Consider the following 14,275-nt stretch of genomic DNA (forward strand, 5'->3'; position numbering starts at 1 on the left):
GATAGGAAGCCAAGGGTAGAAGAATCAATCACTAATTGGTTGTTTGGTTTCAATGTTTTTTCCATAGTAATGCTGGAAAAGAAGCTGGAATTGGCAATACCCCTGATTCGCTATGCGAATAAGATTTTAAAGGCACAGACCATGTATGGGGGGGTAGCTTGGCTGGATTACGATAGGGATTTTAGATGGGCCAAGGTAGATGACCCTGACATGGGCTGGGATCAAACAGAGGTAAATGTGTGGTTAGAGAGCGTCAATAACAAAGCACCCATGAAACAGCCCTTTCGGACTTTCCAGGGGGGCACAGGAGAGAAAAAAGGAACGTGTTGGGCTTTTAAACGGAAAACGTGTACTTGGCCCACGGGGGCATGTAAGTTCAAACACGCATGTGCATACTGCGGCCACCCTTCCCATCCCGAGTTTAAGTGTATTAAGAAGTCCAAAGAAAAAGGGAGGGAGCCTAAACCACCCCAACAGTAAGCTACCCACGCCAGTAGACATAGGGAGGCTGATTTTCTGGCTGAATCAGTACCCTGACAGAAAGGCAGCCAAGACATTGTATGAAGGGTTCTCCACAGGCTTCCGCATTCTGGCACAAGGGGTGCCCCCAGTGGGGTATTGCAATAATCTATTGTCTGTGCGCATGCACCCTGCAGTGGTGTCACAGAAGGTCGATAAGGAAAGGGTGCTGGGGCGGGTGGCTGGCCCGTTCACTGCTCCCCCATTGCCAGGATATGTGTGTTCACCTCTGGGCGTGGTTCCTAAAAAGGAGCCAGGCCAGTTCAAGATGATTCATAACTTATCAGCGCCAAGGGGGGCATCGGTGAACGATGCCATAGATCCGTCCCTGTGCTCAGTGACATATTCTTCCTTTGACACGGCACTGCAGAGGCTGCGCGACTTAGGGCCCAACGCCTTCATGGCAAAGACTGACATTGAGTCAGCTTTCCGGTGCACCCCGATGATTATCATTTGCTAGGTTTCCAGCTGAATTACCAATTTTATTATGACAGGTGTATGCCAATGGGTTGTGCAGTGTCATGCAAGTACTTTGAGATGTTCAGCTCTATGCTTCAGTGGTTGTTTGTCTTCAGAACAGGGCACAGGGATGTAGTACACTACTTAGATGACTTTATGATCATGGGCCCTCCAGCATCAGGGAAGTGTGGTCAGGCCTTGAGCGAGCTTGTAGATATGTTGGAAGAGCTGGGGGTGCCATTGGCCCCCGGTAAGACGGTGGGTCCGGCTACCTGTATGTCTTTCTTGGGCATTGAGATAGACACAGTAGTGGGGGAATGCAGGTTGCCAATGGACAAGGTACAGGCTTTCTCGCAAGCTATAGATTCTGCTCTGGCTGGTCCCAAAGTCACGCTGCATCAGCTGCAGGTTTTAGTAGGCCAGTTGAATTTAGCCTTAAGGATCATCCCGATGGGACGCCCCTTCTCAAGGTCAATTGCACGGTTGACTTAAAAGCATCATCACGTGCGACTGCAGTCAGATGTGAGGGAGGACCTGAAGGTATGGCGTAGTTTCATGTGGTAATTCAATGGTAAGGTAATCTGGCCAGAGCCGGCAATATCCAGCAAGGACTTGGGCTAGCTCACTGACTCAGCAGGTAGCGTTGGTTTTGGAGCAGTGTTGGGGTCCCACTGGTGCAGGGGTGATTGGCCGGCATCCTGGCATGAGAGCGGCTTGACCAGGAGCATAGCTTTTTTGGAACTGTTTCCAATTATAGTGGCAGTTGACATTTGGGCTGGATTCTTTAAGAACAAATCAGTCATTTTTTGGTCAGACAACATGGCGGTGGTAGAAGCTATCAATAGGCAGGGAGCTACTTGTAAACATGTCTTGAGGCTGTTAAAACATTTAGTTTTGGCTTGCTTAAGGCTCAATCTGCTTTTCAAAGCGGCACATATTCCAGGTGTGGAGAATCAGGCTGCTGATGCTTTGTCTCGCTCCAAGTTGCAGGATTTCCGAAGGTATCACCCTCAGGCAGAAGAGCAGATGACTGTGTTCCCGACATCTCTGTGGAGGATTGGAGCTCCGCTCTAGCAGGGCTGGTGGGAGCTTCATTGATCGAACGCACTAGAAGAACTTACCAGCCACAGTTCAAAGCTTACAGGATATTTGCTAAGTGCACAGGCCGGGTGGCCCTTTCTTCCACAGGGGCGCTCTGCGAATTTTTACTAGCTCTAAAAGATCACGGAAGGCCAGCGTCTTATGCTAGGGCACATGTGACGGCGATAGGCTTCTTTGCTAAATTAGCCGGTGAACGTGACCCCGGCGCAGCTTTTGTGGTGAGGAAAGCGCTGTCAGGATGGGCTAGGCTAGAAGGAGTCAAAAAAGATAGTAGAAGGCCATTGGATGTTAAAACCCTAGGTGACATTCTGGGGGCATTACAGACGGTATGCTCCTCTATTTGGGGTGGCATTTACTTTAGCCTTTTATGGTGCTTTTTGATTGGGGGAATTGGTGGGGTCCTCCAAATTAGATCACGTGGGGGTGGGGGCTCCAGTGGCAGGACACACATTTGGTTCAAGGGGGCCTGGTGGTGGCTCTGAGGAAATCCAAGACAGATCCGTTGGGTAGGGGGGCCACAATTTGCTTGCGCCCTGCGCCTGGGGAGGATATTTGCCCGGCAGCCAGGATGAAAACATACTTAGTCATTCGTCTATCAGGGGGTGGACAGGCCCTGTTCATACATGAACAGGGCGACTGCTTGTCGCAGTATCAATTCAGGGCCATGTTTGGGCGGGCGCTGGTGTGTCTGGGTCTGGATTGTAGGGGGTACTCTTCACAATCGTTCAGAATTGGGGCGGCAACACTAGCAGCAGGCGCCGGCTTACCAGCTGAGGCGGTCAAAACGGTGAGGCGATGGTCATCGGCCTGTTTTAAGCGCTATGTGTGGCCCGAATTACTGTAGAACACCGGACCGATATGTTGGTATGACCATTCTGACGTTTCATTTTTCTTCCTGCTACTAGTATGTCCTCAAAGGTGATATGGGTGTTGTGTTGGGACACTCGTTCGTGCGGCGTGCCACAGTTCGGGTACGGCAAAAGCGAGTGTCGAAACCACCGGGTTTAAAGAAGATGTCGTTCCTATGGCAAGGCGTTGGCGGCCTGCGAATTTGGCAGCTGCAGCAGCTGATTGAGGAGCCGAGGGCACCCGAGGGACATCAGTCCACGGATTTGGTTATCCTGCATTTGGGCGGCAACGATATGGTGGAGTTGGGACGCATGGCAGTCAGGGAAGCCTTATTGACCGAATTCGCCTGGATAGGGAGAGCATTTCCTCATGCACGGATTGCATGGTCTTGTATGATACCTCGCCGGACATGGGCCACCGGAGTCAGATCTCGAGCATTGAACGTGTCGGTGAGGCGCCTCAACGGGGAATGGGCCAAGTTGTGCTCAGGCCCGGGCCGCTTGTGTCATGTTCCACATAGGACATGATGTTTCACCAAGACGGCGTGCATTTGTCGAACATTAGCACAGATGTGTGGATCAAGGGGATCTGGTCTTTTGTGCAGAACTTGTTTGCAGGTGGGGAGAGTGAAGGACCTGTGGGCCCTGGTCACCCTAGTGGCGGAAAAGAGGCCACAGAACATTGATTTTCAGGGTTAACGGGAGGCCTGCTTACATACTCCAGAGGCCAGCACTGAGGGGAGAGATGGTAAGCTCTCCGCAGGGAGAATGGGGACAACGGCTGGGGGGGCAAGGGCGCCAGGTCACACAAGCCTCCTTGGCAGCCTGGTGGTAGAGGGGTGGGCCCCAGAAATGACGGACAAGGACCGAGGGCTGGGGGCTCACCGCTCACGGACGCAGGTGAGTTGCGCCTTGCATGGTTCTCATATAGGAGATTCGAGCCAGAGGGCCCCTTGGTGCTGGAGTAAGTAGATATTGCATAACCGGTGGTTATGATCAGTGATAATACTTGTAAATATTAAAAGTGTAAATATTGAATTTATAAATGTGATTTTTATAAATGCATTTTGTCATGTTTATGAATGTTTGATGGTTTTTAAACATGGCCGTTTTACCCACACTCTTGGACTGGCAAGTTTTGATTGTGGGATTGCATGAGGGTGGGGCGGGGGACATCCTGGGGGGTCCGGGCTCTATGAAAAGTCCGAGATCTCGGCGAGTGCGCCCTTAGGGCCCGGACCCCTGGACCCACACCACACCCCCAGAGTCCAGTCCAGTAGCCCCATTGGCTACTGGCCAGAGCAAGTACTTCCGGGTCGGCCGTGATGTGTGTCCAGCGGGAGCAGGGAGCAGAAGGGGTGGAGCCAGGGGGGGAGCTATTTAGGCCCTGGGTCAACTGGCGCACATCCTCTTTTTCCCGCACTTGACCGCAAGATCATTAGAACTAATTGATCTCCCACCCACCCGTCCCTGAGATTAGTGGTTTGGGCTAGGATAAGAGGTGGAATGGCGGAAAAGAGGCCACAGAACATTGATTTTCAGGGTTAACGGGAGTCCTGCTTACATACTCCCGAGGCCAGCACTGAGGGGAGAGACAGTAAGCTCTCCGCAGGGAGAATGGGGACACCGGCTGGGGAGGCAAGGGTGCCAGGTCACACGAGCCTCCTTGGCAGCCTGGGGGTAGAGGGGTGGACCCCAGAAATGACGGACAAGGAACGAGGGCTGGGGGCCTACCGCTCAAGGACGCAGGTGAGTTGCGCCTTGCGTGGTTCTCAGATAGGAGATGCGAGCCAGAGGGCCCCTTGGTGCTGGAGTAAGTAGATATTGCATAACCGGTGGTTATGATCAGTGATAATACTCGTAAATATTAAAAGTGAAAATACTGAATTTATAAATGTGATTTTTATAAATGCATTTTGTCATGTTTATGAATGTTTGATGGTTATTAAACATGGCCGTTTTACCCACACTCTTAGACTGGCAAGTTTTGATTGTGGGATTGCATGAGGTTGGGGCAGGGGACATCCTGGGGTGTCTGGGCTCTATGGAGAAACTTGCGAACATAGGACTCAATCAGCTAGTCACCTCTCCAGCCCACACAGCAGGACACACGCTCGACCCCATCTTCTCCGTCAGCGAAAACATTCCCTACAGCCACACCACCAAACTCCTCTGGCCTGACCACCACTGCACTTCACCAAACCCACTGTACACCACCGCCCCGCCGTAGCTGGAACAAGGTCGACAAAGAACATCTTACTGCCTCTCCCAGCACTACCACACCGCTGACATCTGCCGACGCTAATACCTCAGAACGCAACATCCATGGATGGATCTCCAACTGCTCCGACACTCTGGCACCCCTCAAGAAAGCATCCGGCAAGCAACACTCCAGGAAAGCCAGCTGGTTCACTCACACCCTCCATGAGTTCAGATGCACCTGTAGACCGCTCGAGAACCGAGCCCAACCATGCTGCACCCACCAGAGCCCATTCAACTGGACACTGCTCACCCAGACCACACACTCAAGACCATGAAGAGCATCCACTCTAGAGCACCCATGGACCCATGCCAGCACCACATCTTCCATAGAGTAGCCAACTCCATCGCCCCGTTCTTTGCCGCACCATCAATTGCTCCATCGAGACCGCCACCTTCCCAGACGACTGGAAACATGCCAAGATCAACCCGCTGCTGAAGAAGCCATCCATCAACTCGACAGACCTCAAGAACTTCAGACCCATCTCCCTGCTCCCCTTCCTAGCCAAGGTCATAGAGAAGGCCATCAACACCCAGTTCTCTGAGTTCATCGAAGCGAACCACGTCCTGGACATCTCCTAATCCAGCTTCTGAAGCGATCACAGAACCGAGAATGCACTACTGGCACCACCAACTGCATCCGCTCCCTCCTCGACCAGGTAGAAACCACAGCCCTCATCCTTCTGGATCTCACAGTTGCCTTCGACACGGTTTCCCATTGCACCCTAATCATGAGACTCCACGATGTCGGCATCTGCGACAAGTCCCTGGACTGGATCCATTCCTTCCTCACCGGCCGAACACAGCTAGTGAGACTACCTCCGTTCCTCTCAGAACCCACAGAGATCAGCTGCGGAGTGCCCCAGGGCTCCTCCCTGACCCTGACCCCCTTCAACGTCTACATGACTCCACTCGCAGCCATCGTCAGGAACCACGGACTCCACATTGTCTCCTATGCCGACATCACCCAGCTGATCCTCTCCCTTACTTATGAACCCACAGCAGCCAGAAACAACTTCCACAGCAGGATGAAGGCCGTTTCCACCTAGATGAAAGACAGTGGCCTCAAACTCAACTCATCCTGGGACCCAGCCCCTCAGCTTGGGACGACTTCTGGTGGCCCACTGCATTGGGAACCCCATATCCCCACAACCACACATAAAACCTCAGCATCATACTGCAATCCTCGCTCCCAATGAACCGCCAGATCAATGCCGTATCCTCATCATGCTTCCACATGCTTCACTTGCGTCGAAAGACATTCAGATTGATCCCCACCAAATCCAGAAACATGCTGACCCATGCACTCATCAGCAGCAGACTCGACTACGGCAAACCACTCTATGCCGGCGTCACCCAGAAACTCCTCAGGAAACTACAGAACGTTCAAAATGCCGCAGCCAGACTCGTCCTCAACATCCCCTGCCACAGCCACATCACTCAACACCTTCGAGAACTCCACTGGCTCCCAGCCAACAAAAGAATCGCTTTCAAGCTCCTCACACACACCTACAAAACCCACCAGACACATCTGCTCTGCCCAACCGACCCTGGCCACAGCCCCACGAATTCACAAGACTTGAACTGGAGGAAGAGCCTTCTCCTACCTCGCTGCCAAGACCTGGAACACCCTGCCTCTCCACCTCAGGCAATCCCCAGTGCTGACCCAATTCAGGAAGGATATCAATACCTGGCTCTTCGACTGAACACCAGCTCCCAGACAGATCAGCAGCCATCCCTCCTTCGGGGCAGAGGGGGTCAGCACCTTCAGACACTCACAGGTGGGGAGCTGCTCTAATCAAACACCTGATTGATTGATTAATTGATTGAATGGAGTGGCATAGAGTAGAGTGGAGTAGCGTAGAATAGAGTAGTACAGGTACGAGTAACCCAGAAGATGCAGGCACAGATAAACATTGTCCAAAAAATGCGTTTGAAAACAGAACAAATGGAGAAACCTGCATGAGAAATGTAAGTAGAGGATGTGTCCTGAAACACGTACTTCAACCACAGCGTGATCAGTGGACAGATACTAATTAAGTTAAATCAATCTGTGCTTGGTCCATGCTCCACAGAAAGAAAATGAAGTGATGTCCAGCATGCGCGGCCAATTAGGAGGCAGCAAAAAAGATTGACAATGAAGCCAACAAATGGTAAACAATAGGTGGGCTCAAAACACTTTATTCTAAACAATACCCATCGCAAGAGAGACCTAAAAATGTACACACACAACTTGGACACACAGTGGGCTGACCCACAAATGTAGTTAAGAGTACTCTTTTACAATCTCTTCCATGCCTCTGTAAACTGGCCTGGAAACTTTTAAACTTCCTACACCAATCAGTAAAAAAGCTCAAAGAGGGTGGAATCCTTTCAGTTTGTACTAAGTGGAGAGGATAGTCACAGAGTATTCTTATTTGACTACCATTTTAGATATTCACAAAGGCATGGAAGAGTATCTAAAATAGTAGTACAGGAGTTCTACTTTACGTCCTCCAAAATGCCTTTGAGAATGGGGCCCTGTATGTCAAAGACATTAGCCAGTGTAGCGACCCTCATGTGGCCTGATGGCAGGATCATAATAAAGCTGACATTATGATTGACAGGAGCAAAACCCAAGCCCGTCCGTGCACAGCTTCTTCCTTCTCTTATGAACCCTGTGTCACTACACCCAGCATTAGGGTCCTTGCGTGCGTGTCTGCGTGTGTCACGTGACACTACATTCCTCCCCAAATATTTTTAGATGCAAACCAGTGAGCTTCAACAGGGAACCTTCACCAGAAAGGTTAACTTGATTGAGGGCCCAATTTATATGTTGGTGGAAAGAGTACTCCGTTGCAACAGCGATGAAGTATCCTTTTTTGGCAAAATAATGGTCCGGTGGCCTGATTTATATGTAGGCGGACTTTGCTGAAACAATGGCGGAGGCTACTCCATCTGCGCCGAGGTTACACCCCTCCGTCACACACGATTAGGGCACTGTTTAAATCCTGTCCTTTATTAACATATTTCCAGGTTTTTGTGTCACCGAAATGGTAGAGTTTGTTGAACAACTACGGGGCGCTTTTGGTTCAGAGTTGCAGTGATTTAAAGGGGAGATAGAGTTGATTGGGACAGACACAGTACAGATGGGTGAGATGGTACACCGAGGGCAGCCGCGCAGGACAGTATTGAGTGGTTAGGCAGGATCCTAAAGAAGAGAAGGGTAGAAGACTACAGAGTCGTGGGTCACTAAATGTGCACACAGTGGGAGTAAGAAGTTCAGGAGTGTGGCGTGTTAAAGGAGCTGAGGCTGGGAAAGGGACTTAGTAAGGTGGTTGGTAAGGGGGCTGTACAGCGGTTACATTACAGGGATGTGTGACAGGAATAGAAGGGCGATCAGGTATGGCTAGTACAGAAGGATGGGGAAGGTGACTTGAAGGGAATAGGGCAGGTCAGTCGAAAGTGAAGGGAACATACAGAAGATGGCGGGCTGGATGGAGCGTAGATAGTGGTGCATGGTCTATCTTCTTGCCCGTCTACCTTGTGCCTCTATTGGACCTGTTAGACTATTCATCATGTTTTGACCATTGATTAAGGGTGCTGAGGTTCACCTAGAAAAGATGATTTTGAATTTGACATGAGCACCATTTGTTTGAGTGCTAGCTATGTGAGTGCTGCAATGGGGTGACGCGCTTAAGAATCGCGTGCACCGCCAGACATCCAAAGCGAGGTTGCACACCTACCTCTTTGGATTCCCGAATCTTGGACAAAAATGCCTGCAGCTCCACCGTCTCCATGAAGAGGGCCCGGCACACAGCCTGGTAGTGACACTGCGCCTCCTTTGGGTCTGTTAGATGGGATGCACACACCATCATCACTTGCTGAAAGGGACGGAGGACTTTAGCTGTTCCATAAGCCTCCTCCTCATCTTCCTGTCCCCCATAGCCTTCGTCCATGGTGCCGGAGCTAGTGCTTTCAGTGTCACTGTTGGCCATGAGGTCAATGAGCTGCTCCAGTTGGGGACTCAGCTCGCGCTCCTCATTGTCTTCCAGACCCCAGTCCAAGGCTCGATAGATTGCGAATCCTAGGGACTGCACCATCTACAGAACAAAAAGAAACCAGAAAGAGAAACATTAATATGGCAACAAATGGAAAAAATGACATACACTAGGGTTCTGTTAGAGATTAGTACGGAACGCAAGCAACAATACAAGAAGAGGCAAATGAACTGGCAATAAGATAACAATAAAAATAAAATGATAGTTACGAGACTTGAAGAAGAATGTTGGAGACCTAAAGACACAAGAAAAGAGGGCCCAAGACATGAAAACCCCCAAATCTATCTGCAGAAACAAAACGGGAGACGAGAAGAAAAATGTAAATGCACAGAAAGACAAGAAGTGACTAAAAAACCCAGAAGACCTGAAAAGCTGAACAATTAGCGAAAAGAAGGGATTGCAGATCCCAAAAGAAACAAGATAACTGCAAGAATTGATAAATAGAAACGGGTCCATAAGAGCAATGCAGATCTTATAAAAAAGAGACAAGAACAAACTGGAGAGAAAAAAAGAGGCAAAACAAGAACTGAAGGCACAAAGCAGACCAGTGAGAGATTTGATTTAGTGAACAACAAGAAGAGAACTGAAAACACAAAGGATGGCATAAACAAAAATATATCTTAAGAGGAGAACTGTAGTGGTGAAAAGAAAAGAAAGCAGCAGACACAAAAAGATAAGAGAGCCCTTCAGCCACAGAGAAAGAAGAGAAGCGATCAGCAGAAAAGAGCAGCAGATAAGTCGAACAATGATCAACCAGTTCAGTCCTGGAACACTCAGTCAAGAGGATGCCCTCCAGTGTGCTCTACTACTCTCTCGCGTAAATGCAACTGTCACAGGCATATAGGCCCTATGTGCACTGAGTCAGCCAACACATGGTAGACCTATCTGTGTACAGTACTCATTGCGAAACTGATCTCTATCCGACAAATAATGGACCACCACTGGCTTCCTCTGCCTAACATGCCAACAAACAGGTAACCTAATCCAAACACACATGCGATAGCACTACCTTGTATATGGCAAACATTGCACATGTTATATGCTGTGTTTTGTGATGTATGTTGGTTTGAGTTACATGCAGTTTTGTGCGATGTTATATCAGACAAGCCTGAGACGGCTTCAACAGCGACAGAGTGCAGCAGTTCATCTTATTTTTGCACAGAGTTTCACATTGAGGGCAGACTGCCGTTCGTCAGTTGCCTTTTGATATGATTTTTCATATATTTTCTATTTTAGGTATCTCCTTTTGAATTATGCATGTTCATTTATTTTTGTATATGTTTTAAATGCAAATGGACAAATTCCAATGTCGTTAAGCATTTGTTTCATAGCAACGTGATAACTCCGCTTGCTCGAATATATTCATATTTTATTTTTGTCTGGCTTGAACTTCATTTCTAGCTATTGGTAATAAATAATGAATGAGGCCTCATATAAATCAATATCTTGATTTCCCAGTTTTTAAACAAGAAGCCATATTTCACAGAATATAAGTAGGTGAAAGGTTAGAGGGGCTCCAATATTAATTGTTTATTCTAAAGATTTTCAGTAATGTTCAGCCAGAGTACATAAACTGGAACAAAGCATTATTGGATAGGCAGGAACTTCGATCCATGGAGCTGACACTGAGAGTCATTCAGCAGTTGTAAACACATTTCCTTGCTGAAAGATACAGAAAACAGACATCAGTCCTCCTGCCCGCTTATCTGCTGGTTCAAGGACATTTTAGCAGCCGAAATGTGGAGACAAGAACAGCAGAAACTGTTTTCTATTTCTTAAATGAGCATTGCTTCTATTTTTCAGAGATCAAAAGGGTGCAGATCACCTATGAAACTACAGTTGGTTCTAAGTTTAGCTTAAGGAAAGGAGGGGTTGGGGGTATTGATTTAAATAAGCGCTAAATTCAGAATATTACAATATTTTCTATTGTCCCTCCTTCTGACAAATATAATTGCCACTGTTATATTTTTATAATAGTTACAATTCACATTGTGTGATCTAAGATGGTATTTTAATTTTAATAAATCTTGATATATATTCCTAGCATCCCGTTGTTCTTGAAATGTATTCATGATCAAAGATGGTTTGGGTTCCACTAACTAGTTCTGTCGCACAGGACCAATGGTTGCTTAATATGCACCTTACTCATGTAATTCTCAATGGGTATCTAGCGAGATTACAGTCCTTCGGGTTCTCTGTCTCGTGTTCATACATTGACCAAATCTTTAGTTTCAAAGGACTTAGAGAACCCTCTATTAGGCCATGTTCTGGAGGAAAGTCCTGAAAATGCATCTTTGGCTCTCAAAGCAGAACCAGATCTTGTGAGTAATCTTGGATAACACACAAGAAACTGCTGCCATTGACTGACCAGAGGGCTAGACTGGCTTAAGAAACATCTATTTCCGAAATGATTCCATTTATTTTGACCCTTGGTCTGGGGGAGTCGTAGTGAATGAATTGGGGTTCACCCTCCTGGTGGAAGCCTGGAACAACAGACTTTCTAGTGTAGGGGGCTAAGTCGAGAAGCCAAGGTCACCTGGCACCGGCCTGTCGCACCTGTCAACCTGTGTGTTCACCGAATAGACTAGATGCCTTTTATGGTGCCAGTCAGGGTTTCATTGAATGGAAGCAAAGGCTCAAAAAGTCTGGTAATACATTATGTTTCACTTCCACAGTTATCAGCTGTAAATCTAATACCTCTGTTGCCCATCTATCTCATCACCACAACAAAGGAGGCACTCTGTTCTGTTGAAGGCATGGGGGAGAACCCACTGTCAACACAAAAGGTCATGCACACTTTGCATGTTCTCCACCCAGGTTGCCTTACAGCCTGGGTGGGGAACATGCCCAGGCTCCCATTCCCATCTGAGCGCCGAACCACGGCACTCAGACCAATCACAACACTGCGTTGCAGCATTGTGATTGGCTCAGGGGAGCTTAGGTGCTTTCTGGAAGATGAACGGAGGAGACACGACGTGGAGAGACGGTGAAGAGACGCTGCGATCAGGTAAGTGAATTCCCAACAATCACCAAGAAAATTGAAGATGAACCTGGTGGCTTCATGTGACCCTGTACTCAGAAGTAATATAGGAGAGGCTTCAGAAATTAATTAGCAGAGAATGGAACAGATGGAATGGTCTGGTGTGCAACCTGGTAAGCATTGCTGAGCAGGAGCTTCTGATTGATACTTCTAACTGCAGATTCCTCACTTTTAGAATATCCTCAGGTGCCAGACTGGATTCAGAAGATTTAAAGAGCTTTGGTCCCACGTGCCGGTAGGTGGCGCTATGCAGCTCTGATTAACTTTGCTGAGCCCCAGAAGTGATGATGGAGCTGCATATAAGCATCACCCCTGTGCTTCATAGTCATTTCCTTTCTTTACGCGCCTTTGCAGATACATGGCTCTCTCACAACTCTTTCCTTATCAGTTTATGATTTTTTTCTGAAAATTCTACTTTTTTCGCATGTGCAAGGGAACTATACCTCCTCCTAAAACTCCAGGGACTGTTACAAACAAATGTCTGTGATAAATCCCTACAAAGTGCGCCTTTGGTGTTTAGGTTTGGGGCACGACTCCCAGTCCTGGGAGGAGTGTGCCCTTATGAATCTGAAGGTGATCTTGGAATGAAAAATGAAACAGTACATCACCGAACAGTCAAAGAAGTAACGAAAATCCCACTCCTGCTTACAGTTGAGGGTGCTGACTTGTTCCGCTCTTGGGCCGTTCTTGCAACAGGTCATCTTTGTGGCCCAAGTTTTCCAGTAAGTTTAAGCAGAAGCACAAAAGGCAAAGCAAGATTTGTCCCAGTCCTGCCACTCTTAGCCTGAGAAGTCGCAAGGATGTAAGTGCGCCTGTGTCTCACTCCAGGTCCCCCACCGAGGAGCCATTCCGCCACTGATCCCAATGCACTCCAAGTTTGCGGAGCCATTGACAACATTGCAACAGATCAAGGCCTTTAAAGAGACCATGTTGCAAATCTTTGGCACTCTTCCTGTGCCTTCTAGTGAGCCTTTGGGCCCCAAGATCTGCAAAGACCTCCACTCTGGTTACCGCTGATGGGTCAGCTCTTGGTGCCATCCCTGCCTCTGGAAGCTGTTGCGAGTTCTGCTCTGACACCAAAGCCGATATCCAGTCTGGCATCAAAATCTGCACCGGTCCCTTTGATGTCAACATCGGCCCAATGCCTCCGGTGCCAGAGGAAGTCCTTGTCCGGCATATTTCTATGCAATTCCGAGCCATATTTGACCCAGTGACATCAGGAAGTTGTATCAACGCACCCTGTCTGTCTTAGACAGAGCCATGTCTCTATCTCTGAAACGCACCCAAGCTCTCCAGCAACGTTTCGGTTGCTACGTTGGTCAGAGATAACCAGTCTTTTGAGAAAACAATAGAGATGATGGGGATTATTTTCCCCCACACTATGACAATGACAGTTTCTACATGGACTTGCAGAAGGCTTTTGGGTTATGGGTACCCTGACAGTGGGTTCTCCCCCATGCCTTCAACAGAACAGAGTGCCTCCTTTGTTGTGGTGATGAGATAGATGGGCAACAGAGGTATTAGATTTACAGCTGATAACTGTGGAAGTGAAACATAATGTATTACCAGACTTTTTGAGCCTTTGCTTCCATTCAATGAAGCCCTGACTGGCACCAAAAAAGGCATCTAGTCTAATCGGTGAACACACAGGTTGACAGGTGCGACAGGCCGGTGCCAGGTGACCTTGGCTTCTTGACTTAGCCCTCTACACTAGAAAGTCTGTTGTTCCAGGCTTCCACAAGGAGGGTGAACCCTAATTCATTCACTACGACTCCCCCAGACCAAGAGTCAAAATAAATGGAATCATTTCGGAAATAGATGTTTCTTAAGCCAGTCTAGCCCTCTGGTCAGTCAATGGCAGCAGTTTCTTGTGCAGATATACCTATGCCTTATGGGACATGATTGGCTAGATCTTGCTTGCAGTCCCAAAGGAATTTCGGGCCAATCTGGTTCGTCCAGGATGTTCAGGATGTTGCCAAATACATCATACACTACAGACAGCTGGCCAG

General features: G+C 48.3%; 1 protein-coding gene across 2 annotated transcripts in view; it reads right to left on the bottom strand.

Annotated features, from left to right (window-relative positions):
* The window catches only part of SPIRE2 (spire type actin nucleation factor 2), a 256,806-nt gene that overhangs the window by 125,171 nt on the left and 117,360 nt on the right, over positions 1–14,275 (bottom strand). For both annotated transcript variants that reach the window (XM_085638754.1, XM_085638755.1), the window contains exon 3: positions 8,912–9,268. In XM_085638754.1, the coding sequence (XP_085494880.1) occupies positions 8,912–9,268 (357 nt within the window). The remainder of the gene's footprint in view (positions 1–8,911; positions 9,269–14,275) is intronic.

The sequence above is a fragment of the Triturus cristatus genome, chromosome 12 (genome assembly GCF_964204655.1).
Source record: "Triturus cristatus chromosome 12, aTriCri1.1, whole genome shotgun sequence".
Taxonomy (NCBI): Eukaryota; Metazoa; Chordata; class Amphibia; order Caudata; family Salamandridae; genus Triturus; species Triturus cristatus.